Genomic DNA, 27541 nt, shown 5'->3' with positions numbered 1-27541 from the left:
GGGTTACGTTTACGTACGTGCTGATTTTTCACAACCGTGACTCTGACCATCACTACTATACCTTGCTTTTGCAGTCCACTGCTACCGTGTAGGCCTCCGTACCGTATCGACGTCTACCCGTCCATTTTCTCTTCCCCCTTTTTTCTTGTTTTCTCACGCGAGTGCGTCTGCATTTTCGTTCCGTGCACAACGGCCGTGGTGGTTTCTGACGATGGGCGCACCACGGTAGGGATTATTTATTCTGACGACGATGGGCACATTTGTGATATATATGTGGTTTGAAAACCACGTCCACATTTGAATACATACATACACACACGTACGCCGCCTGTGGTGGTGGTCATTTGACTGTCTCCAGCAACGTCCCCTAAATTTCATCCTCTAAAGAAATATCCCCTGTCTCTAAAAAATTTCATCCTCTATATTTTCTTCGTCTCCAGCAACGTCCTCTAAATTTGATCCTCTATATCTACAGTAATAACCGATTGCATAAACTAGTTTCTTTATTCTCCATTTCACATAGAAACAAAATTTTAATCTATTTTTCATGAAAAACGAACGTAATTAACATTATTACAGTTTTGTGAACTTATATTAATTATGAAAACAAATATATATGCAATTATTGTGAACGTATACTAGAAACTAAAGTTCCTATTTTTTTATCACATGACATATATTTCTCAAACACCCGTCGAGCTCTTTCATTCATTTAAATAAATCTTTTTTGACCCTCATCACATGCTACAGCGAGCAGCAGCAAATCTGCAGTCTCCTCGCCGCCATGTTCCCATCGTCTCCTCGCAGCAGCTCGCCGCCATGTTCCCGCCGTCTCCTCGTAGCAGCTCTCCAGTGTCCTCGCCGCTGCCCCTCGTGCTCTACACCCCGGCAACGACCTCCCGTTCATGTCTGTGACACAGACACGACAAACTTCACAGTCGGACGGGGATAGGGCTCACCGGCGGGACCGGGCTCGCCCCGGCTGCGCGCTAGCTCGAGGTCCCCGGTGGTCGTACGTCCACGGCCTCCCTGCGAGAACGAGGGAAATCTCCGAGCGGACGCGCGAAGGAGCCGACACAGGAGATAGCGGACGCTCGTACAGTCTCTACAAATGGCGGACGAAGCTCACCCTCTATATTTTAGAGGAGCATTTAGAGTCTATTGCTGGATGGATGCAGGAGCTCACAAACCTGTAAATATAGCGTACCGGACCTTATACAGGTCCTTGTTGGAGACAGCCTAGTCTGGTAGCTAGAGTACCTTTAGTCGTACAACAAGAGGACAGACGGGATAGCTTCTTGGATAATATATCCTGGAAAGAGAATGCAGTATGTGGCTACCTGTGCAATTCTCCGCGAGTCAATACCAATACGTCATGCCGTACCACGGTACCTTCTGCTGTATTTACAACGTTCGGATTAACTGCGTGTATATGGGGGTGTTTGGTTTCTAGGGACTAATTTTTAGTCCCTACATTTTATTCCATTTTAGTTCCAAAATTGCCAAATATAGAAACTAAAACTCTATTTTAGTTTCTATATTTGATAATTTATAGACTAAAATGGAATAAAATGATGGGACTAAACATTAGTCCCTAGAAACCAAACACCCCCTATATTTACACCATTACATATCTTATTTCTATTTCAGGTATACTGCCTGATGTTTGTTATTTGACATCATGACACAGTGGGGGCGCATTACTTCTGTAGGCGGGTAAAAAAAAATGTTTAGACACGCAGTACCCTCGGCTCCCCTCCCTATTTGTCCTGGTTGCTTTAGCTCGTGGTTCTCTTCTCCCCGTCCGTGCATGGCGCGGCCTTCTCTTTGACACGAGGCACGACGCATCCCATGCGGCGCGCCGCGGGTGCAGGCCAGCAGCAGCCGATGAGGCAGCTAGACGCGGGCGTGGGCGCGGCAGACGGGGCACCGCGACGCGGCCTGGACCCAGGGCACGGCGCAGGACCAGTGGAAGCGGTGCGCGCAGGGCAGGCGCGCCACCACGTCCCCCGCGCGGAGCTCCTCCAGGCACACCGCGCACCCCGCCTCCGCTGCCGCCGGCGGCCCGCGCCGCCCGCCTGCCAGTAGCCGGCACCAGCCGAACCGGCCCCCTCCTCCTCCTCCTCCCTTCTTGTTCGGTTTCGGCGACGACACCACTTCCCGCCGCAGCAGCACGCCCGTGTCGCTGCTGCACGCTGACGAGTGGTGGCGGTGGAGGCCACCGCTGCACCTGCACGTTGCGTCGTCGTGCGCTTTGGTGATCGTGGGGCTCGTGCTCATCTCATGCCTGCACCGATGTTCATTTCAGACCAGAATATAACAACAGGATTTGTACAATATTGTCTTGACATCTTGCTGCAGAAAGTAGCATGTGTAGCATCTGCCATACTGAACAGACAAGCAGCAAAAGCAAACGCACCTCTTGAGCACCACAGGTTGTCTCTGGGCACGGAGCTTCTGATCCAGCCTCTCCTTCGCCTCCCGGGCGCCGCTGCCCAGCCCCAGCGTCGTCCACGCGCGCGCAGTCGCCGTCGCCGTCGTCTCCATGCACGCGCTGCTCCACTCCTTGGAAGAAGGTGCGTACAGGCACAAGGACGACGCCCGCCGCCGGCGCCGCGCGAACTCCACGCCGGGGAGCATCCCGGCCATGATGACCATCCGCAGAGAGAGAACAGACGTACGTACGAGTACGATGACGGCGCCAACACGCCACCTGCCCCGCGCGCGCGCACTCTACAAACTAGCTACCTAGCACCTTAGCCTGGCTGCTGCGGTTGCGTACAGCCTGCGTGCGCAACTCGGTTGGCCGGGCGCCCGGGCCCCTCCCCTCTCTGCTGTGGTAGCTAGTACAAGCGATAATTGGTGTACGTGGAAGGCCTCTTTCGTCGGGAACAGGAAGAAGGTGAAGAACACAGCCGTCTCGAGCTCCCCCGACGACGACCAGTCATCAGCGCCATGTATCGTCCCGGCCCGTTTCGGACGGGGGAGCGGCGGCGGCAGCTAGCTTCGTCCTATCTAGAGGAGGAGGTGGGAGGAGGAGGAGGAGGAGGGCTCATGCTGATGGCGTGCCAAATGTCAATGTCCAACCAACTGGCTCTGCCTCAGCCGGTGACCGGCCGGGACGTATTTATACTCGTATGAATAAAGTCACTAGTGTGATCTTTAGCATGGATTTCTCCGAAGGGTATATATCTCACTTCCTGAATCTATTAAATTTTGCATAAATTCGGTTATATTCAGTATGGTTTACATGTATATAACAGCTACTACCGCGAGTAGTGTGTGTATGCACACACACACGAAATTACTTAAACTGCTAACAGTATACGCATATTTCAAGCTCGAGCAGAAGAAAATAAATCTGATGAGATGGCAATGCTGGTCGGCACGGCAACAAAGCCGCCATCGTCATAGCGACAACTGCATGGGACAGGGGGTGACCTTTTCGGGTCATCGCGTTCCCGTTCGTGTGGCTGAATCTTGCCTGGAGTCGAGGAGGATGCGGATCCCACTGCCAAAGGCAAAACGCGCTGTGTGTGTTGGAAGCTGCGTGGACGGCAGCGTTCTCACGTGGACCAGATGTTGCCATGTCTTTTGGCATTCCTCTGTGCCTGCTGGGGCCTGCCACAAACAAACAGCCATGTCATAGTTTTTTTTGTTGTTGTAGTCAGGTTGTCACTTCGAGAGATGAGCACGAGCAGGCTGCTCGGACTCAGAGCTACACTATACCCAACAAAGTGCCGAGCCCAGGCAGCCCAAGATGACTGAAGCCCATCTTATTTTCAAAAACCTTCTGCAGTTTCGATTCATGATGAAAACAGTGGGTGGCCTGGCCTGACCCAGTCGAATACAATATCACTTTAGACAAAGGAAGCTAGCCTAGATCTCTAGAAAATCTGAGTTTGTAATCACATCACTGAACTTTGAAACAGATATAAGTATTATTTTTTGGCAGCAGAAGATCACTACAAACATATGCTAAGTACAATTATAGAGTGTTTGGTTTGAGGAATGATATAGTCCATCATCTTCTCGTTCCTCACTTTTTTGTTTGGTTTGTGGAATGGAGTTAATCCATCACCACCCCATTCCACTAAATTTGAGGAATGGACCTATGATGCACTACTTCATTTTGGATAGAGTGATTCATCAAACCAAACACCTTATTAATAAACTGTTAGATAAGTGCAGCAAACTGCAACACAGTGATTAAAAAAAATCCCTCCATATTTCGTTGGCCGGTAAATTGTATTTGTACCTTTGCGCAACACTTGCTAGCTGAAAAAATGCTCAAGTATCAAAGACAATAGTAAGAAGTTTATTATATTAAATTAAGGGACCAGAACAGAGGACCACACGAACTGCAAGAAGCAAAAGAACACATAAAAGGAGCATGCGACCAAATAAAACCACATGGAGAACAGTGGAATTCTGAAAGTGCTAACAGGGCATGGAAAGCATGCGACTAAAAACACTAATAGGCTGTTTGGTTTGATGAATGAGCTAGTCCAACATCTTTTCAGTCCTCACTTTTTTTGTTTGGTTTGTGAATGAAATAAGTTGATCCATCATCACGGCATTCCTAGTTAACACTAATATGAGGAATGAGGTCATCCCACCAAATTTGAGGAATGAACCCATGATGCAACACCACATTTTGGATGGAGTGATTCCTCAAACCAAACACCCCTAACTACTCTACAAAACTTTCATGATGGGCAACTACCAAGCTATCTGTAGCACAAACCGTGTATGGCTCAAAGGGCGCGTGCCAAACAATATTACAACAGTGGCACCATTTATGCCAAAAAATGTGTCCCTATACTATGAACTACGATGACATGGATCTTTAACACATGATACATGTAGACAACTCTCCTCAAGCCACACCAAACCATTTCATGGCAACTCTCTCCCCCCCACTCCCACTCCACACAAGCACAAGGTTCGTTCGGTCGTTCATTCGATCATTTGTCCACCTGTTCTTAGTTTGTTCGATCGTTCGTCCGATCGTTCATGATTCGTTCGTTCGTTCGTTCGTCCGATCATTCATCCGTTCGTTCGTCCAAGTAATCTTTGTTCATCCGTTATGCTGTCGAAATTCCGATCGTTCGTTCGTCCGATCATTCAATTGTTCGTCCGTTCGTTCATAATCCATATTCATCGTTCGTTCATAGTCCATATTCATCGTTCATCATTCGTTCATAGTCACTATTCATCGTTCATCATTCGTTCACGGTCACTATTCACCGTTCATCGGATCGTTCATAGTCACTATTCACCGTTCATCGAAACATTCATAGTCACTATTCATCGTTCACCGTTCGTTCATACGAGCTATTCATCGTTCGTTCATACAGACTATTCATCGTTCATCCTACTATTCATCGATCATCCGATCACCCAAATATTCAACTGCTCATCCACCATGTTGTCCAACTCACCTAAGACCTGTCAGACCAATATTTCAGTCATACAAACTCCAGCGACTGTGATTTTTCTTCCAGTAAGAACTTCCCATATGGTCACTCATACCAGATTTCTCCAAGTTGAGCACGCGTAACTTTGAGATTCGTTCGAACCAGGCTTCCAAAAAGAAAAGTGAACCATGTTTGTATGGATACGTCGTCAATTCTATAAAACCTGGCCCAAGATACCACAACCCACCCGGACCAGAATACCACAATATTCAAGCTATTTGGGTCCCGTCTTACTGTTGTCCCATGTGACACAGTAGGTAGGAATAGTTGCCACAACATAAACATCTGCCCAAGAATAGCCCACAAATAATTCTTGGCACCCTTTGATTTTTCAAATATCTCAAAATATTCAAAATATGGAATATTCCTTTTCCCTTTTCTTTTTATTCCTATGATTATAAAATCCAAAACTCCTCCATCCAAACTCAGATTCCAATAATTCTTGTTTCTAGATTCTTATCAAATTATTCCCCATCCAACTATGTCATCCCTTAAGCATGGTTCATATTGAAAGGGAAATGTGCCATTAGGCCATTTCTAAGTATTTTGGTCATTTAGTGCCCAACACAAGTGCCTAAGTGTTAAATGGTGGACAGAGTACAAATCAAGTATAAAGGTATGTTTCTCAGACTTAGTACATTGTTTTAGAGACTAATGTATTGTGTCTAAGTGCTGGAAACAGGAAAATCAAGTTGAAATTAAAGATGACTTTGTTCAGCCAAAGTCAGCTCTGTTTGGGTGCACCGGACTGTCCGGTGGTGCACCGGACAGTGTCCGGTGTGCCAGGCTGGCTCAGGCGAACTTGCTGCTCTCGAGAAGTGATTAACGGCGTACGACTATAATTCACCAGACTGTCCGGTGAGCCAACGGTCGGCCGCGCGATCCGCGCGAGACACGTGGCCGAGCCAACGGTCGGAAGGGGGCACCGGACTGTCCGGTGTGCACCGGACAGTGTTCGGTGCGCCAACGGCTCCAAAGCGCCAACGGTCGGCTTTGCCAAATAAGGAAGGAGATCCGCACCGGACAGTGTCCGGTGGTGCACCGGACTGTCCGGTGCGCCAGGCGACAGAAGGCAAGAATTGCCTTCCTGGAAAGCAATCAACGACTCCTAGCTGCCTTGGGGCTATAAAAGGGACCCCTAGGCGCATGAAGGAAAATACCAAGCAACCTTTGAGCATTGTTGATCATTCACACTTCACTCTTGCGCACTAGTTCGACATTCTTAGTGATTTGAGCTCTGTTCTAGTGAGAACCTTGAGATATTGTTTTGAGCTCAAGTCTTGATCGTGTGTGTGCGTACTTGCTGTGGTTTTGAGTGTGTTGCTTCCCTCCCTTACTCTTGTGCTTCATATTGATTCTTATTGTAAGGGCGAGAGACTCCAAGTTGTGGAGATTCCTCGCAAACGGGAAAAGAGCAAAGTAAAAAGAACATCGTGGTATTCAAGTTGATCATTGGATCACTTGAGAAGAGTTGAGTGCAACTCTCGTCCGTTGGGACGCCACAACGTGGAGTAGGCAAGTTTTGTACTTGGCCGAACCACGGGATAAACCACTGTGCCATCTCTGTGTTGATCTCTTTGTGGTTATCGTGTTGTGCAAGTTCTCCTCTCTAGCCACTTGACTTAATTGTGCTAACTCCTAATCAAGTTTTGTGGCATTAAGTTTCAAGTTTTTACAGGAGCACCTATTCACCCCCCTCTAGGTGCTCTCAATTGGTATCAGAGCCAGTTCTCTTCAAGAAGGGACTAATCGCCCGAAGAGATGGATCCTAAGGGAAAGGGGATGGTGGTCAACAACAACGAGAGAGAGTCTATCTTCGATGAGCCGAAAGATGACAAGCCTACGGACTCGGGCTAGAGCCACAAAAGAAGAGACGAGAAGAAGAATAAGACAAGGCGCATCAAGGAGATCATCTACTACGACGACAGCGACGAGTCCACTTCTTCCCAAAAGGATGATGACGACTACGAGAAAAGGAAAACAGTCAATTCAAACTTTTCTTTTGATTATTCTCGTATTCCGCAAAGCACAAATGCTCATTTACTCTCCATTCCACTTGGTAAACCTCCTCACTTTGATGGAGAGGACTACGGATTTTAGAGTCACAAAATGCGTAGTCATTTGTTCTCTCTCCATCCAAGCATATGGGAGATAGTTGAGAATGGAATGCATTTTGATAGTAGTGATAGTCCCATGTTTATCAATGAGCAAATTCACAAAATTGCACAAGCTACTACTGTTCTTCTAGCATCATTGTGCAGGGATGAATACCATAAAGTGAGCGACTTGGATAACGCCAAGAAGATTTGGGACACCCTCAAGATCTCACATGAGGGGAATGACGTTACCATGCTCACCAAGATGGAGTTGGTGGAGGGTGAACTTGGTAGATTCGTGATGATCAGGGGCGAGGAGCCAACTCAAACATACAACCGGCTAAAGACCCTCGTCAACAAAATAAGGAGCTATGGAAGCACGCGATGGACGGACCACGATGTCGTCCGCCTAATGCTAAGGTCCTTTACTATCCTTGATCCTCATCTTGTGAACAATATTCGTGAGAATCCTAGGTACACAAAGATGACGCCCGAGGAGATACTTGGAAAGTTTGTAAGCGGGCGTATGATGATCAAGGAAGCAAGGTACGTTGACGATGCGTTGAATGGCCCAATCCAAGAGCCTCAAACCATTGCTCTCAAAGCAACGAGGATCAAGGAGGCGCTACCTAGCAAGGTGGCGCAAGTTGAGGCGGCCAGGCTTAATGATGAAGAGATGGCCCTCATCATCAAGAGATTCAAGACGGCGCTAAAGGGTCGCAAGGAGCACCCCAACAAGAACAAGACGAAGGGGAAGCGCTCCTGCTTCAAATGTGGTAAGATTGGTCATTTTATCGCTAACTGTCCTGATAATGATAGTGACTAGGAAAAGAAGAGTGGAAAGTGGGAAAAGAAGAAGAACTACAAGAAGGCAAAGGGCGAGGCACATCTTGGAAAGGAGTGGGACTCAGATTGCTCCTCGTCCGACTCCGACAACAAAGGACTCGCCGCCACCGCCTTCAACAAGTCATCTCTCTTCCCCAACGAGCGTCACACATGCCTCATGGCGAAGGAGAAGAAGGTATGTACTCGGAATACTACTTGTTGATGTTTCGAGACCGGGGGGTCCCTAAGCCGACGTGTGAGTGTGCTGCGTGCCCCAGCCCAGATGGGTCAAGCGCGTGGGCGAGCGCGAAGGGGGGAGAGGCGAGGCGGCCGGAGACGGGCGTGAGAGAGGTGGAAGTCCCGCGGCCTTCGTGTTCGTCCCGCGCCCAGGTCGGGTGCGCTTGCAGTAGGGGGGTTACAAGCGTCCACGCGGGTGAGGGAAGCAAGCGGCCCCAAGAGAGCGCCTGTCCCGTCCTCGGTCCCGCGCGGCCAACCTTCTCTAAGAAGGCCCTGGTCCTTCCTTTTATAGTCGTAAGGAGAGGATCCAGGTGTACAATGAGGGGTGCAGCAGAGTGCTACGTGTCTAGCGGAGGGAGAGCTAGCGCCCTAAGTACATGCCAATGTGGCAGCCGGAGAGATCTTGGCACCCTGCTGGCGTGATGTCGTGGCTGTCGGAGGAGCAATGGAGCTTGGCGGAAGGACAACTGTCGGAGCGGTCGAGTCCTTGCTGACGTCCACCTGCTTCCGTAAGAGAGCTGAGAGCCGCCGCCGTCATGGAGCTTGGGAGGCGCCATCATTGCCTATCTGGCGGAGCTGGTCAGATGAGACACCGGTCTTGTTCTCTGCGGCCCGAGTCGGCTCGGGGTAGAGTGGTGATGGCGCTCCCTGCTGACGTGGCGGGCCTGCGCCCGAGGCCGGGCGACGTGGGGGCTCCTCCGAAGCTGGGGTCGAATCTGCCTTCCGTTGCCGAAGCCGAGTCCGAGCCCCTGGGTCGGGCGAGGCGGAAGTCGTTCGGCAGAGGCCAGGGCGGAGTCCGAGCCCTGGGGTCGGGCGAGGCGGAGTTCGTCGTCTTCCGGGGCCGAGCCCGAGTCCGAGCCCTGGGGTCGGGCGGAGCGGAGTTCGCCGTCTTCCGGGTCTTAGCCCGAGTCCGAGCCCTGGGGTCGGGCGGAGCGGAGTTCGCCGTCTTCCGGGTCTTAGCCCGAGTCCGAGCCCTGGGGTCGGGCGGAGCGGAGTTCGCCGTCTTCCGGGTCTTAGCCCGAGTCCGAGCCCTGGGGTCGGGCGGAGCGGAGTTCGCTATGGCGCCCCTGGCAAGGCCTGACTGCCTGTCAGACTCACTCTGTCGAGTGGCACCGCAGTCGGAGTGGCGCAGGCGGCGCTGTCCTTCTGTCAGACCGGTCAGTGGAGCAGCGGAGTGACGACGGTGACTTCGGCTCTGCCGGGGGGCATGCGTCAGGATAGAGGCGTCAGGCCACCTTTGCGTTAAATGCCCCTGCAACTCGGTCGGTCGGTGCGGCGATTTAGTCAGGGTTGCTTCTTAGCGAAGCCAAGGCCTCGGGCGAGCCGGAGATGTGTCCGCCGTTAAAAGGGGGGCCTCGGGCGAGACGGAAGTCCCTCGAGGTCGGCTGCCCGAGTCCGAGGCTAGGCTCGGGTGAAGCGTGATCGAGTCACTCGTATGGACTGATCCCTGACTTAATCGCACCCATCAGGCCTCTGCAGCTTTATGCTGATGGGGGTTACCAGCTGAGAATTAGGCGTCTTGAGGGTACCCCTAATTATGGTCCCCGACAGTAGCCCCCGAGCCTCGAAGGGAGTGTTAGCACTCGCTTGGAGGCTTTCGTCACACTTTTTTGCAAGGGGACCAGCCTTCCTCGGTTGCATTTCATTCTGGTGGGTGCGCGCGAGCGCACCCGCCGGGTGTAGCCCCCGAGGCCTCGGAGGAGTGGTTTCACTCCTTCGAGGTCTTAATGCCTTGCGTAACGCTTCGGCTGGTCTGGTCGTTCCCTCATGCGAACTGGCCGTAGCCCGGGTGCACGGTCGGGGCCCAAGTTCTCGGGCTGGTATGTTGACGCTGTCAACGGTTCGGCCGGAGCCGGGTTTGCGAGAGCAGCCCCCGAGCCTCCGCACAGGGCGAGAGGACGATCAGGGACAGACTCGACTTTTTGCATACGCCCCTACGTCGCCTTTCCGCAAGGAGGAGGGGAGGAGTGCGCCATGTTACCCTCGATGGGCACCGAACATGGTGTCTCCGGTGAGCTGCAAGCGGGTAATCCGAGTGGACGTCCGTGCCCCGTTCGTTGGGGGTCGGCTAGGGGCCCAGAGGCACGCCCAAAAGTACCTGCGGGTGATCTGCCGGACCCGGTCCCCTGGCGACGGGGTCCGAGGGCTCGATGCCTCCCTCCGATGGGATTCCGTTACAAGATCGCTCCCGCTGGTCTCGGAAATGTCCTAGGGTACCTCGGGAGCGCAGCCCGAGCCTTGGTTATGTATCGAACGTACCCCTGGTCATCCCTCGCTTGGCGTCTAAGGCGACTGTAAACCCTTCGGGGGCCAGCCTTCGAACCTCTGATCAGTAATGGGCGCGGAGCCCGAGTAGCCTGAGGCGGCCATGGAGCCCTTCGGGGGGCCGACCTTCGAACCCCTGACCAGTAGTGGGTGTCGGGCCCACGCGATCTGAGGCGACTGTTGAACCCTTCGGAGGGCCAGCCTTCGAACCTCTGATCAGTAGGGGGGGCTCGGAGCCCGGTTCCTTCACAGGGAAGGATCCTTTTTGGGGTATCCCCCTTTCTCGGTCCCTGTTGCAAGAGATAGAGAAAGAGGAAAAAGGGGAAAGGATACGAAATCGAACGACGCGACGTACCTTTTTTGGCGCGGTTATTACGGCGAAGGCGAAGCGTCGTCCGCTTCTCCTGCCAGAAGCGCCGCCTGTCCCGCCGCGGAGTTAATGCGACGGGGCGAGTGGTCGGAGGGGCGGCCGTTGCGCGTGCGCGAGCCGTTCGAGGAACGGATCACGGGCGCACCGTCTTCACGCCGTGGGAGGAGGCTCTCTTGCTGTCCCTGGATGGGACGTGAGCCTGGCTGACGACGTGACTGCTGCTCCCGTCCGCCTGCCACCGTCATTACTGCCGGCCCACTTTCGGCCGCATTGACTGTCGCGCCAGGCTGGCGCCGCTGGGTCGTGCGCTGGGTCGCCTCGAGTCGCGGCATAGGCTCCGCAACCGAAGAGGTGCGACGGTGGCACAAGTGGTGGCGCGGCTGCTTGCATGCAGCAACTGGCGCGCTGGTTGCGTGACGCGTGGGCCTGAGCCTCCAAGCTGGCGTGTCAGAAGTCGGAGAAGCGCGTCCACCTGGCGCGGTTGCATGCCGCCTGCATGGCTGCCCGCCCCTTCCGCCCGTTGGTCTGGGCAAAAGTGGGGGGTCGCTTGTAACCGCTGGGCGGTTGTGCGCACCACGCGCGGCGGTTTGGCTTCTTCTGCTCGGAGCCGGTCTGCATGACATGCGGGACCCAGCCCCCGAGTCGCAGGGGTGGGCCTTGGAGCGTGTTGGAGAAGACTCAGCCCACGGCGTTTGGGGGCGCACGTAGGGAGAGTTGCCTTTAAAAGGAGGGCGACCCCTTTCGTAAGGCAACCATGTCTTCTTCCTCCCTCACGCGTCGTGTCTTTCCATCTTCCAAGCCCCCGGATGGGGGGTATGATGCGGACATCAACACCAACACGAGCACATCTACACCAGCAGCACCTTCTCCAGCCCAGGCGCCACCCCTTCCACCTGGGCCAGTGACTCGGACCCGTGCAAGAGAATTGAACTACATCATGTTGTTAAAGAACGAAGGCCCGGAAGAATAGACGACCAGCCCAATTGCGGCCCATAATGGACGACCTAGGGTTGGCCGCCGCTAGGGGCTGCGCCCCCTCTCTATTTATTCAGGAGCTGCGCCTCCTTTATTTCCTGAGTTTTGTTTTACGTTAGCCTTAGCTACTCTCGAACACGCGCAAATCTGCGCTGTCTTCGTGTATTCAGAACTCCACCCTCGAGTAATAGATTAGATTGCTCGCATCTTGTTCTTGTTCGTTCTTCGATTGCGCACAGGAAACGATCTTCGTGATCAGGCCGATCTCGCATCAGCAAGGTCGGTAACCACAGGGAGTTGGTTCAGCGATTGCATTGGCGCCTCGGGCTTGCTCGTCGTAGTCGGATCGCAAGGGTCATCTTCCGCCAAATCGGAATTATCTCTACTCGCCGAAAGATCGGGCACCTCAGCTTCATCAATTGGTATCAGAACTCCAGGTTGATCGGTGAGTTTATCGAGCGTTTTTTTTTCCTACAGTCCACAAAACCACATAAAAATTCAGGTTAGATCTTATCCCAGCACCCTTTTGAGCCTCGCACTTTCTTTCAATAATCTGCATTGTTGAATTTGTGTGTTTTCGCGTCATTTGTTGCTGGTTGCATTGTGTTCTTCCACCATTCAAACCCTAGCGCCGCCACCATCTCCCGTTTGATCACGCCACAAACCGAGTCAACATCGTTTCCTTAATTTTCTCCTTCGGTTACGTCAAAAAAAAAACAGAAAAACAAACCGAGTCAACGGCCGTTTCCTTGATTTTCTCCTTCGGTTACGAAAAAAAAACAGAGAAAAAAAAACAAACCGAGTCAACGGCCGCTTCCTTGTTTTTCTCCTTCGGTCACGTCAAAAAACAGAAAAAAAAGATAACGAAGGAGAAAGGATACGGTTGTTTCATCCCGGTCGCATCACTAGAACATAACTTGAGGTACCTTCCGTAAATCGGGCATAACTTTTCGCTCGGGTGTCCAAAAAATCTGAAATTTTTACAGGAGCTAGTTGACACCATTCTGAGCTAGTTGACAGGAGCTAGTTGACACCATTCTATAACCACATTGTTTGAATATGCTTGCAAAGCTGAACGTGAAGTGCAGGGACGACGATCAAAGACATATACTAACTCTTTTGCAGGCCGGGGTCCAACACACAGCTCAACTCCTTCCAGCCCTGCACCTCCTACGCCTAGCACTACATCGCGCACAGGGCCGGCCAAGCCAGTGGCGCCCCCTGCCAAAGGCGCCGCTTCTTCCACAGGACGTACACGGGATATTCAGTGCCATCATTGCAGAGGGTTTGGGCACATGATTCGGGACTGCCTTGATTTGACACCATTCTGAGCCCGGCCAAACTAACCTACGGTCTGTTTGGGGTTCGACAAAATTGCCAAAAAAATTCAGGAAAATAAAGAAAAAAATTCGTCAAAGTTCTCGCACGCTTTTCAGAGAACTTCCTGTTTTTCTGTAGACCACATCTGATATCTGTTTTAGGTGAAACTTCGTGTAGCTCCTATCTTGTTGCTTCTTGTGCTGAGAAAAATATCAAAAAAATCACACAAAAAAGAAAAACAAAATCACCTGTGATTTCTACTAGTGCCTTTTTAGCATCACTAGTACAATATTTACGTTACTGCCATTCTGCTATTTCCATCCATCCATCCTTTGCACCTGTGGCCAGCAATATAGTTTCGTGTTTGCACTATAATTCAACTTTGCATTATTGTTTGATCGTGCTAATCCTTGACTTGAGTGCAGCCTACCCACAACTCCACATATTTCTACGACGAGCAGGTTTCTGTTTCTCCACGCAATCGCTCATCCAATCTTTCACCGGTTCCACCTGTTGATTGCAGTTCACCACTGTGGCTTGGTAAGAACGGATAAGAACTTGATAACAGCACTAGTGTGAGCGCCTTGTGAGCAGTACACCCCTGTTTTTGTCGTTGGTTTTTCTCCTTTTGGTGTTTGCGCTAACTATGGCAGGAGCACACGACATGGTGGATGCCCAGTTGCAGGAAGTAAGGGGACAAGTTGATGGACTTGCTGCTGACATTAGGACGATGCATGAACGGCTTGATTCAACGATCACTTCGACGACCGAGCGTTTCAACCAACTTGACCTTGCTCAAACGGCGACTCGCACCACACTCGACACCATCCTGGCACGCCTTGATGCATTGACCACAAAGATGGAGCAGGAATACGGCGGTGACACTGAGCAGGACGATGGAGATCGCCGTGGTCGTGCACGTCGTGTGGTTCGTCATCCCCCTAATGACTTATTTTCTAAGATTAAATTTAAAATTCCATCTTTTAATGGTAAATATGATCCTGCTGCATATCTTGATTGGGAATTAGAGGTAGAACAGAAATTTTCATGCCATGATATTCCTGCTAATAGCCAAGTGAAGGCTGCCATTAGTGAATTTACTGATTTTGCTTTAATTTGGTGGCGTGAGTATAAACAAAAACTTCCCATTAACAGTGTCATTACTTGGACCCAATTAAAAACTGCCATGCGCCACAGATTTGTTCCTTCCTATTATGCTCGTGATTTGCTTAACAAAATGCAGCGTTTTCAACAAGGTTCACAATCTGTTGAGGAATATTACCAGGAGTTGCAAAAGGGTATGCTTCGTTGTGGTTTGGTTGAGTCAGATGACGCTGCTATGGCGCGTTTTCGTGGTGGTTTGAACAGGGAAATTCAGGATATACTTGATTATAAGGATTATTTTGATATAACCACATTGTTTGAATATGCTTGCAAAGCTGAACGTGAAGTGCAGGGACGACGATCAAAGACATATACTAACTCTTTTGCAGGCCGGGGTCCAACACACAGCTCAACTCCTTCCAGCCCTGCACCTCCTACGCCTAGCACTACATCGCGCACAGGGCCGGCCAAGCCAGTGGCGCCCCCTGCCAAAGGCGCCGCTTCTTCCACAGGACGTACACGGGATATTCAGTGCCATCATTGCAGAGGGTTTGGGCACATGATTCGGGACTGCCTTGATTTGACACCATTCTGAGCCCGGCCAAACTAACCTACGGTCTGTTTGGGGTTCGACAAAATTGCCAAAAAAATTCAGGAAAATAAAGAAAAAAATTCGTCAAAGTTCTCGCACGCTTTTCAGAGAACTTCCTGTTTTTCTGTAGACCACATCTGATATCTGTTTTAGGTGAAACTTCGTGTAGCTCCTATCTTGTTGCTTCTTGTGCTGAGAAAAATATCAAAAAAATCACACAAAAAAGAAAAACAAAATCACCTGTGATTTCTACTAGTGCCTTTTTAGCATCACTAGTACAATATTTACGTTACTGCCATTCTGCTATTTCCATCCATCCATCCTTTGCACCTGTGGCCAGCAATATAGTTTCGTGTTTGCACTATAATTCAACTTTGCATTATTGTTTGATCGTGCTAATCCTTGACTTGAGTGCAGCCTACCCACAACTCCACATATTTCTACGACGAGCAGGTTTCTGTTTCTCCACGCAATCGCTCATCCAATCTTTCACCGGTTCCACCTGTTGATTGCAGTTCACCACTGTGGCTTGGTAAGAACGGATAAGAACTTGATAACAGCACTAGTGTGAGCGCCTTGTGAGCAGTACACCCCTGTTTTTGTCGTTGGTTTTTCTCCTTTTGGTGTTTGCGCTAACTATGGCAGGAGCACACGACATGGTGGATGCCCAGTTGCAGGAAGTAAGGGGACAAGTTGATGGACTTGCTGCTGACATTAGGACGATGCATGAACGGCTTGATTCAACGATCACTTCGACGACCGAGCGTTTCAACCAACTTGACCTTGCTCAAACGGCGACTCGCACCACACTCGACACCATCCTGGCACGCCTTGATGCATTGACCACAAAGATGGAGCAGGAATACGGCGGTGACACTGAGCAGGACGATGGAGATCGCCGTGGTCGTGCACGTCGTGTGGTTCGTCATCCCCCTAATGACTTATTTTCTAAGATTAAATTTAAAATTCCATCTTTTAATGGTAAATATGATCCTGCTGCATATCTTGATTGGGAATTAGAGGTAGAACAGAAATTTTCATGCCATGATATTCCTGCTAATAGCCAAGTGAAGGCTGCCATTAGTGAATTTACTGATTTTGCTTTAATTTGGTGGCGTGAGTATAAACAAAAACTTCCCATTAACAGTGTCATTACTTGGACCCAATTAAAAACTGCCATGCGCCACAGATTTGTTCCTTCCTATTATGCTCGTGATTTGCTTAACAAAATGCAGCGTTTTCAACAAGGTTCACAATCTGTTGAGGAATATTACCAGGAGTTGCAAAAGGGTATGCTTCGTTGTGGTTTGGTTGAGTCAGATGACGCTGCTATGGCGCGTTTTCGTGGTGGTTTGAACAGGGAAATTCAGGATATACTTGATTATAAGGATTATTTTGATATAACCACATTGTTTGAATATGCTTGCAAAGCTGAACGTGAAGTGCAGGGACGACGATCAAAGACATATACTAACTCTTTTGCAGGCCGGGGTCCAACACACAGCTCAACTCCTTCCAGCCCTGCACCTCCTACGCCTAGCACTACATCGCGCACAGGGCCGGCCAAGCCAGTGGCGCCCCCTGCCAAAGGCGCCGCTTCTTCCACAGGACGTACACGGGATATTCAGTGCCATCATTGCAGAGGGTTTGGGCACATGATTCGGGACTGCCCAAACAAGCGTACCTTGCTTATACGTGACAATGGTGAGTACTCTTCAGCCAGTGATTCTGAGGAAACTAGTCATGCTATGATTGCCACTAACCATGCAGAAAATGAGGAAGTCCACGTTGATCCCATCGACGCCGATAGGTATGAGAGTCTTGTTGTGCAGCGTGTTCTCAGCACACAGGTTGCCCAGGCCGAAAAAAATCAGCGACACACTCTATTCCATACCAAGGGCGTCGTGCACGAACGGTCGATTCGCATCATCATCGATAGTGGCAGCTGCAACAATTTGGCAAGTACAGCGTTGGTAGAGAAATTATCCTTGCCCACTCGCACACATCCACATCCGTATCACATTCAATGGCTTAATGATGGTGGTAAAATAAAGGTAACACGTTCGGTACGTGTCCCCTTTTCGTTGGGTTCTTATTCTGATTATGCTGATTGCGATGTTATTCCTATGGAAGCATGCTCTTTGTTATTAGGTCGACCTTGGCAATATGATACTGATAGTTTACATCATGGTCGTTCAAATCATTATTCTTTCATGTTTAAAGGCCAGAAAATAATTATACATCCAATGACCCCTGACCAAATTTTGAAAGATGATCTTACTAGGGCTGCTAAAACTGCACAACAAGTCAAATCGACATCAGCCGCACCTATTAAATCTGAAATCAAGTTGCACTCTCCTGTTTTACTTGCTACACGTGCTGATTTTGATGATCTCCATGAAGCTCATATGCCCTGTTATGCACTTGTATGCTCGCGAATGCTTGTTCCGCTTGATGATGCACCGTCTTTGGATATACCCCCTGCTGTTGTTAACCTTTTGCAGGAGTATGCTGATGTTTATCCTACGGACTTACCACCGGGTCTTCCTCCCCTCCGTGGCATTGAGCATCAAATCGATCTCATCCCCGGCGCTTCTCTTCCGAACCGCGCCCCGTACCGTACAAATCCAGATGAGACGAAGGAGATCCAGCGCCAGGTGCAGACACTGCTTGATAAGGGTTACATTCGTGAGTCTCTTAGCCCTTGCTCGGTTCCTGTTTTACTCGTTCCAAAGAAAGATGGGTCATGGCGTATGTGCGTAGATTGTCGTGCTATTAATAACATCACAGTTCGTTATCGATATCCTATTCCACGCCTTGATGATATGCTAGATGAGCTTAGTGGTGCCGTTATTTTCTCTAAGGTTGATTTGCGTAGCGGTTACCATCAGATTAGAATGAAACTCGGTGATGAATGGAAAACGGCTTTTAAAACGAAATTTGGTTTATATGAATGGTTGGTTATGCCATTTGGATTGACTAATGCTCCCAGCACCTTTATGCGTTTAATGAACGAAGTTCTACGGGCCTTCATAGGTTTGTTTGTTGTTGTTTATTTCGATGATATCCTTATTTACAGCAAGTCTATAGAGGAGCATTTAGAACATTTGCGTGCTGTTTTTGACGCTTTGCGTGCTGCTCGCTTGTTTGGTAACATGGAAAAGTGCACATTTTGCACGCAACGTGTCTCGTTTCTTGGTTATGTGGTTACTCCGCAGGGCATTGAGGTGGATAGCAGCAAGATTGCTGCCATTCGGGAGTGGCCTACACCGACGACGGTCACACAAATTCGGAGCTTTCTTGGACTTGCCGGTTTCTACCGCAGATTTGTTCGTGATTTTAGCTCCATTGCAGCGCCTCTACATGAGCTTACAAAGAAAGATGTGCCGTTTGCTTGGAGTGATTCACAGGAGGGAGCGTTCAGCACTTTGAAAGATAAGTTAACCCAAGCTCCCCTATTGCAATTGCCTGATTTTAATAAAGTGTTTGAGCTTGAATGCGATGCTAGCGGTATTGGGCTAGGTGCTGTTTTGTTACAAGAAGGAAAACCAGTTGCTTATTTTAGTGAAAAATTAAGCGGTGCTAGTCTGAAATATTCTACTTATGATAAGGAGCTTTACGCTTTAGTGCGCACTTTGCATACATGGCAGCACTATCTTTGGCATCGTGAGTTTATAATCCATTCTGATCATGAGGCTTTAAAACATATTCGTACCCAAACAAATCTGAACCGTCGTCATGCTAAATGGGTAGAATTCATTGAGTCCTTTCCTTACATTATTAAACACAAGAACGGGAAGGACAATGTTATTGCTGATGCTTTGTCTCGTCGCTATACCATGCTGTCACAGTTAGATTTTAAAATCTTTGGTTTGGACACTGTGAAGGATCAATATGTTGACGACGCTGATTTTAAAGATGCTTTCGGCCATTGTATTAATGGGAAACCATGGGGCAAATTTCACATACAGGATGGGTTCCTGTTTCGCGCTAACAAGCTGTGTGTTCCAGCTAGCTCGGTTCGTCTTTTGTTGTTACAGGAAGCGCATGGAGGCGGTCTCATGGGGCATTTTGGCGTCTACAAGACACATGAGGTGTTGGCTGCCCACTTCTTTTGGCCTCGGATGCGCGCTGATGTGGAGCGCCTTGTTGCACGCTGCACTACTTGTCAGAAAGCTAAGTCACGGTTGAACAACCATGGTTTGTATATGCCTTTGCCTGTCCCTTCTTCTCCTTGGCTTGATATCTCTATGGACTTTGTTTTGGGCTTGCCTAGAACTAAGAAGGGGAGGGATAGTATTTTTGTGGTTGTTGATAGATTCTCTAAAATGGCTCACTTTATACCTTGTCATAAAACTGATGATGCTAGCATTGTTGCTGAATTGTTCTTTAGAGAAATTATTCGTTTACATGGTATTCCAAAAACAATAGTCTCTGATCGCGATGCTAAGTTTCTAAGCCATTTTTGGAGATCTCTTTGGAATAAATTGGGAACTAAATTGTTGTTTAGCACTACTTGTCACCCTCAGACTGATGGACAAACTGAGGTAGTAAATAGAACTTTATCTACCATGCTTAGGGCTGTTTTAGACAAGAATTTGAGACGTTGGGAGGATTGCTTGCCTCATGTTGAATTTGCTTACAATCATGCCACGCATTCTTCTACAAAGATGTGCCCTTTCCAGATTGTTTATGGTTACATTCCTAGGGCACCTATTGATTTGATTTCACTTAATGCTGCGAACGCCCCACATGTAGATGCTTCTGCACATGTTGAACAAATGATTACCATACATGAACAAACGAAACAGAACATTGCTGCTACTAATACAAAAAATCAGGTTGCTGGTAGTAAAGGAAGAAAACATGTTACTTTTGAACCTGGTGATATGGTTTGGTTGCATTTGAGAAAGGATCGTTTTCCTACTTTGCGCCGTTCTAAATTGATGCCTCGTGCTGCTGGTCCTTTTAAGATACTAACCAAGATTAATGATAATGCTTATACCCTCGACCTACCTGCGGAGTTTGGTGTTTCCACTAGTTTTAATGTTGCAGATTTGAAACCGTATGCGGGAGAAGATGAGGAGTTGCCGTCGAGGACGACTTCAGTTCAAGAAGGGGAGGATGATGCGGACATCAACACCAACACGAGCACATCTACACCAGCAGCACCTTCTCCAGCCCAGGCGCCACCCCTTCCACCTGGGCCAGTGACTCGGACCCGTGCAAGAGAATTGAACTACATCATGTTGTTAAAGAACGAAGGCCCGGAAGAATAGACGACCAGCCCAATTGCGGCCCATAATGGACGACCTAGGGTTGGCCGCCGCTAGGGGCTGCGCCCCCTCTCTATTTATTCAGGAGCTGCGCCTCCTTTATTTCCTGAGTTTTGTTTTACGTTAGCCTTAGCTACTCTCGAACACGCGCAAATCTGCGCTGTCTTCGTGTATTCAGAACTCCACCCTCGAGTAATAGATTAGATTGCTCGCATCTTGTTCTTGTTCGTTCTTCGATTGCGCACAGGAAACGATCTTCGTGATCAGGCCGATCTCGCATCAGCAAGGTCGGTAACCACAGGGAGTTGGTTCAGCGATTGCATTGGCGCCTCGGGCTTGCTCGTCGTAGTCGGATCGCAAGGGTCATCTTCCGCCAAATCGGAATTATCTCTACTCGCCGAAAGATCGGGCACCTCAGCTTCATCAGGGTACCCACCGTCTTTCCGCCTCCTCGTTGGAGGAACACAACTCCGTGGGAGTTGGTACCTTTCAGCCATCGTTCGGCTTCAAGGATTTTCATCACGCAGCCCGGTCACACCCCTCGACCGGCGGTCACCTGAGATGGCGACCTCCGGCCTGATGGTGGGGGAAAGCGAGCCGGGCTGCGGCCTCTGCCCCTCCCTCAGCCTCAAGGATTTTCATCACCAAGGCTGGGGAGGGGAGAGTGCCGAGTTGGGGTCGGCCCCCGCGCGGGCGACGGCCCGCTCCTTCACTCAGTGATGGGGGGAGGAGCAGGTGTCGCCCGTGGTGCTGGCAGCTGCAGCGTGCCCGGTCTTCAGACGCGAGTGGCTTCGGAGCCGCTCGCGGCGCCGGCGTCCGCCACGGCAGCTGGAAGAGGTTCTTCCGCCGGCGCGATAGCCGGGGCCGGCCATGGGCTGACCTCCAACTCTACGGCCTTCTGCCCGTCCTTGCCTCACGAGTTTTGGCACGGGCGGGGGCCTCCTGGCAGCGGCATCCACCCTGAGGTCAGTGTTGCTGCTGTTCGGCCCCCCGGAGCAGAAGTCGTCGTCGTCGCCGCTGCTGGAGCAGGTGACGGCGCGCCGTTCGTCGGCCTTCCGTTGCTCCGCAGGCCTTCCCCCTCGGAGTGGGGTTGTTCGTACCTGTGGAGGGGGAACCGGAGTTCCGTTTGTAATGGCATTTCGATTGCCAGGGTTTTTGTTCATTGTGGCTGTCTAGGCCTGAACATGTATGTAATTTTGGCACGGAGCCGTGTTTTTTCCTCATTTTCGAGCACTAAGTCTCGCCTGTTTATTATCTGTACCGCTTCACCAAGCATGAGTCGCCCCGTGTCAAGGTGACGAGTGAGGTATCCGTATCCCGGAGGCGTAGGAATCCCTCGGCTCGATCGGCCTTGTTGTCTGAGGCTCCTCCAGCTTAGTTAAAGAGACCCCTCGGCCGCTCTTCGATGAGCCGAGGCCGGGGGTAGCGATATCAGTACGAACAGAGGCGGAGTTGGCTCGAAAATGGGAAACTGGTTGGCCGGAGCCTAGCCGGGTTGTCCGTCAGCGGATCCGACGCCGGAGCCGATCAGCCGAGGCCTCGGGTCGGGCTAGCGCCCTTGGAAGATGGTTGGCCGAGGCCCCGGGGGTAGCCGACCGAGCCGCCTGCTCGGGCCGGATTCCCGGAGAAGTCCCTGGACCGCGCCGCCGTCCGAGGCTGGGTCGGACCTTGCTGAAGACGTCGTCGATGCCGAAGGTGCTACAGCCCCCTTCAGCGTGAAGACCCGAGCCTGCAGGATCAGATCGTCTTGTAGCGCGTGCCTTCTGCGACCGTTGAGGCCAGAAAACACACCCTCGCTGCACTTGCAAAGCTGCGTCTCTTTTCCCCTTATTCCGAGCCTCTGGACTTTCCGTCGGTAATAGGGATGTTTGCGCGGGCGAGAGTTGCTTCTCGCGGAAGGTGATGAGTGAGGTATCCGTATCCCGGGGGCGTAGGAGTCCCTCGGCTCGGTCGGCCTTGCCGCTTACGCGTACCTTCACCCGTCCATGAGGCCCTGTCTCCGACTTAGTCGAGGAAGCTTGAAGGACCACTTTGGCAGAAGAGCTTCCGAACGTGAAGACTTGTCCGGTCCACGGAGTCGCTTTATCCGAACGCGAGTTACTTATCGCAGAAGGTGATGAGTGAGGTATCCGTATCCCGGAGGCGTAGGAGTCCCTCGGCTCGGTCAGCCTTGGCTGCTTACGTGTACTCCGTCGTTTTCAGGATCCGCTTTTCGAAGTAGTCAAAAAGCACGGAAGAAATTCTGCTAAAAAGAGATCTTTTTTCGAAGGAAAAAATTCGACGCAGAGGGGGTCTCCCCCCTTTTAGCCCCCGAGGGAGGGTCGGGCTTTGCCGAGGCGAGGCCGACCCTTCCTTGATGACTAAACTTTTGCGTGGGTGCGAGGTATATGAACAACTTGAAAACATCTTAAGGGTAGAAGCGACGTAGCTGTTTGATGTTCCAAGCGTTGTCGTAGACCTTGCCTTGATTGTTGGCCAGCTTGTATGTTCCGGGCTTCAGGACTTGGGCGATGACGAATGGCCCCTCCCAGGGGGGCGTGAGCTTGTGCCTCCCTCGGGCGTCTTGCCGCAGCCGAAGCACCAGATCGCCCACCTGGAGGTCTCGGGACCGGACCCCTCGGGCGTGGTAGCGTCGCAGGGACTGCTGGTACCGCGCCGAGTGTAGTAAGGCCTTGTCCCGAGCCTCCTCCAGCTGGTCCAGCGAGTCTTCTCGGCTAGCTTGGTTGCTTTGTTCGTTGTAGGCCCTCGCCCTCGGGGAGCCGTATTCCAGGTCAGTGGGCAAGATGGCCTCGGCCCCATAGACCAGGAAGAACGGCGTGAAACCCGTGGCTCGGCTCGGCGTTGTCCTCAGGCTCCAGACCACCGAGGGGAGTTCCTTCATCCATCACTTGCCGAACTTGTTGAGGCCGTTGTAGATCCGGGGCTTGAGCCCTTGTAGAATCATGCCGTTGGCACGCTCTACTTGCCCATTCGTCATGGGATGAGCCACGGCAGCCCAGTCCACCCGGATGTGGTGGTCTTCGCAGAAATCCAAGAATTTTTTGCCGGTGAACTGGGTACCGTTGTCGGTGATGATGGAGTTTGGGACCCCGAAGCGATGGATGATGTTGGTGAAAAACGCCACCGCCTGCTCGGACCCGATGCTGTTCAGGGGTCGGACCTCGATCCACTTGGAGAATTTGTCGATGGCGACCAGCAGGTGCGTGTAGCCCCCGAGCGCCTTCTGCAAGGGACCGACGAGGTCCAGACCCCATACAACAAAGGGCCAGGTGATGGGTATCGTCTGCAGAGCCTGAGCGGGCAGGTGGGTCTGCTTCGCATAGAATTGGCACCCTTCGCAGGTGCGGACAATTCTAGTGGCGTCAGCCACCGCCGTTGGCCAGTAGAAGCCTTGCCGGAAAGCATTCCCGACAAGGGCTCGGGGTGCTGCATGATGGCCGCAAGCCCCCGAGTGTATTTCTTGCAGGAGTTCCTGACCTTCAGCGATGGAGATGCATCGCTGGAGGACGCCTGAGGGGCTGCGGTGGTAGAGCTCCTCCTCATCGCCCAGTAAGACGAACGACTTGGCGCGTCGCGCTACCCGCCGAGCCTCGGCTTGGTCGAGGGGTAGCTCTCCTCGGCGGAGATATTGCAGGTACGGGGCCTGCCAATCTTGATCAGGCGTGGCCCCGCTCTGCCCTTCCTCGACATGCAGCGCCTCGCCTTCGGGGGCCGAGGGTACCTCGGGCTGTGCCGAGGGTGCCTCGGGTTGTGCCGAGGGCGCCTCGGGCCGTGCCGAGGGTGCCTCGGGCTCGGGAGCGTCGTTGATCTTGACGGAGGGTTGATGCAGATCCCGGGAGAAGACGTCCGGGGGGACCGTCGTTCGCCCCAAGGCTATTTTAGCCAGCTCGTCTGCAGTCTCGTTGTAGCGCCGAGCGATGTGGTTGAGCTCGAGCCCGAAGAACTTGTCTTCCAGGCGCCGAACCTCATCGCAGTAGGCCTCCATCTTCGGGTCGCGGCAGTGGGAGTTCTTCATGACTTGGTCGATGACGAGCTGCGAGTCACCGCGGGCGTCGAGGCGTCTGACCCCTAGCTCGATGGCGATCCGCAACCCGTTGATCAGAGCCTCGTACTCGGCCACATTGTTGGACGCCGGGAAATGGAGGCGGAGCACGTAGCGTAGGTGCTTCCCAAGGGGCGAGATGAAGAGCAGGCCCGCGCCGGCTCCCGTCTTCATCAGCGACCCGTCGAAAAACATGGTCCAGAGCTCCGGTTGGATCGGAGCTGTCGGCAGCTGGGTGTCGACCCATTCGGCCACGAAGTCCGCCAACACCTGGGACTTGATGGCCTTCCGAGGGGCGAACGAGATTGTTTCGCCCATGATTTCCACCGCCCACTTTGCGATCCTGCCCGAGGCCTCTCAGCACTGGATGATCTCCCCCAGGGGGAAGGATGACACCACAGTTACCGGATGAGAATCGAAGTAGTGTCGTAACTTCCGCCTTGTTAGGATCACAGCATACAGCAGCTTCTGAACTTGTGGATAGCAGATCTTGGTCTCGGACAGTACTTCGCTGACGAAGTAGACTGGCCTCTGAACGGGCAATGCATGCCCTTCCTCTTGCCTCTCGACCACAATCGCGGCGCTAACCACCTGAGTGGTTGCGGCGACGTAGACCAAGAGGGCTTCTCCATCAGCTGGGGGCACCAAGACAGGCGCCTTCGTAAGGAGGGCCTTCAGGTTCCCGAGGGCTTCCTCGGCCTCAGGGGTCCAAGCGAAACACTCGGCCTTCCTTAAGAGGCGGTACAGAGGCAGACCTCTTTCGCCGAGGCGTGAGATGAAGCGGCTCAGGGCCGCAAGACATCCCATGACCCTCTGTACGCCTTTTAAGTCCTTGATGGGTCCCATGCTGGTGATGGCTGCGATCTTCTCCGGGTTGGCTTCGATGCCACGCTCGGAGACGATGAACCCCAGGAGCATGCCTCGGGGCACCCCGAAGACACACTTCTCAGGATTAAGCTTGACTCCTTTCGCCTTGAGACATCGGAATGTCACTTCAAGGTCGGAGAGGAGGTCGGAAGCCTTCCTTGTCTTGACTACGATGTCATCGACGTAGGCCTCGACTGTGCGACCGATGTGTTCGCCGAACACATGGTTCATGCACCGCTGGTACGTCGCACCCGCATTCCTCAAACCGAATGGCATGGTGACGTAGCAGTACATGACGAACGGCGTGATGAAAGAAGTCGCGAGCTGGTCGGACTCTTTCATCCGGATTTGGTGATACCCTGAGTAGGCATCGAGGAAGGACAGGGTTTCGCACCCAGCAGTGGAATCCACGATTTGATCGATGCGAGGCAGAGGGTAGGGAACCTTCGGACATGCTTTGTTGAGACCGGTGTAGTCTACACACATCCGCCATTTCCCCCCTTTCTTCCTCACAAGCACAGGGTTGGCAAGCCATTCGGGATGGAATACCTCTTTGATGAACCCCGCTGCCATCAGCTTGTGGATCTCTTCGCTAATCACTCTGCGCTTCTCCTCGTCGAATCGGCGCAGAGGCTGCCTGACGGGTCGGGCTCCGGCCCGAATATCCAGCGAGTGCTCGGCGACATCCCTCGGTATGCCGGGCATGTCCGAGGGACTCCACGCAAATACGTCGGCGTTTGCGCGGAGAAAGTCGACGAGCACTGCTTCCTATTTGGGGTCGAGCCCGGAACCGATCCGGATCTGCTTGGAGGCGTCGCCACTGGGGTCGAGTGGGACAGCCTTAACCGTCTCCGCTGGCTCGAAGTTGCCGGCATGACGCTTCACATCTGGCACCTCTTTGGAGAGGTTCTTCAGGTCGGCGATGAGGGCCTCGGACTCGGCGAGGGCCTCGGCGTACTCCACGCACTCCACGTCGCATTCGAATGCGTGTTTGTACGTGGGGCCGACGGTGATGACCCCGTTGGGGCCCGGCATCTTCAGCTTCAGGTAGGTGTAGTTGGGGACGGCCATGAACTTCGCGTAGCATGGCCTTCCCAGTACCGCGTGGTAGGTTCCTCGGAACCCGACCACCTCGAACGTCAAGGTCTCCCTTCGGAAGTTGGAGGGCGTTCCGAAGCAGACGGGGAGGTCGAGTCGCCCGAGGGGCTGGACGTGCTTCCCAGGGATGATCCCATGGAAGGGCGTAGCACCTGCTCGGACGGAGGACATATCGACGCGCAAGAGCTTGAGGGTCTCGGCGTAGATGATGTTGAGGCAGCTGCCCCCATCCATCAGGACCTTGGTGAGCCTGACGTTGCCGATGACGGGGTCGACGACGAGCGGGTATTTCCCCGGGCTCGGCACGTGGTCGGGGTGGTCAGCCTGGTCGAAGGTGATGGGCTTGTCGGACCAGTCTAGGTAGACTGGCGCCGCCACCTTTACCGAGCAGACCTCCCGGCGCTCTTGCTTGCGATGCCGAGCCGAGGCATTCACCGCATGCCCACCGTAGATCATGAAGCAGTCGCGGACCTCAGGGTATTCTCCTGCTTGGTGATCTTCCTTCTTGTCGTCGTCGTGGGCCCTGCCACCCTCCGCGGGTGGCCCGGCCCTGTGGAAGTGGCGCCGAAGCATGACGCACTCCTCGAGAGTGTGCTTGACGGGCCCCTGATGATAGGGGCACGGCTCCTTGAGCATCTTGTCGAAGAGGTTTGCACCTCCGGGGGGCTTCCGAGGGTTCTTGTACTCGGCGGCGGCGACAAGGTCCGCGTCGGCGGCATCACGTTTCGATTGTGACTTCTTCTTGCCCTTCTTCTTTGCGCCGCGCGGAGTAGACGCCTCGGGAGCCTCTTCCGATGGGCGGCCCTGGGGCTGCTTGTCCTTTCGGAAGATAGCCTCGACCGCCTCCTGGCCAGAGGCGGACTTGGTGGCGATGTTCATCAGCTCGCTCGCCCTGGTGGGGGTCTTGCGACCCAACTTACTCACCAGGTCGCGGCAGGTGGTGCCGGCGAGGAACGCGCCGATGACATCCGAGTCGGTGATGTTGGACAGCTCG

General features: G+C 52.3%; 1 protein-coding gene across 1 annotated transcript; it reads right to left on the bottom strand.

Moving 5' to 3' along the window:
* Positions 1–1276: 1276 nt before the first annotated feature.
* On the bottom strand, positions 1277–3255 carry LOC103627863 (RING/U-box superfamily protein). The gene is made up of 2 exons (XM_008648176.4): positions 2420–3255; positions 1277–2287 (listed from the first exon to the last, which is right to left on the bottom strand). Exons 1-2 carry the CDS (start codon positions 2656–2658, stop codon positions 1897–1899), a joined length of 630 nt encoding a protein of 209 aa, XP_008646398.1. The 5' UTR covers positions 2659–3255; the 3' UTR covers positions 1277–1896.
* Positions 3256–27541: the final 24286 nt, after the last annotated feature.

The sequence above is a fragment of the Zea mays genome, chromosome 5 (genome assembly GCF_902167145.1).
Source record: "Zea mays cultivar B73 chromosome 5, Zm-B73-REFERENCE-NAM-5.0, whole genome shotgun sequence".
NCBI classification, from domain to species: Eukaryota; Viridiplantae; Streptophyta; class Magnoliopsida; order Poales; family Poaceae; genus Zea; species Zea mays.
Note: the sequence above shows the minus strand (reverse complement) of the source record. Positions and strands in the feature narration are given on the sequence as shown.

Bases quoted from the DNA above. Each gene is read 5' to 3' on its own strand.
- LOC103627863 (XM_008648176.4), bottom strand. From the start codon at position 2,658: ATGGTCATCATGGCCGGGATGCTCCCCGGCGTGGAGTTCGCGCGGCGC. The intron at 2,288-2,419 runs GTGCGTTTGCTT...ACATCGGTGCAG, and splicing joins CAACCTGTGGTGCTCAAGAG to GCATGAGATGAGCACGAGCC.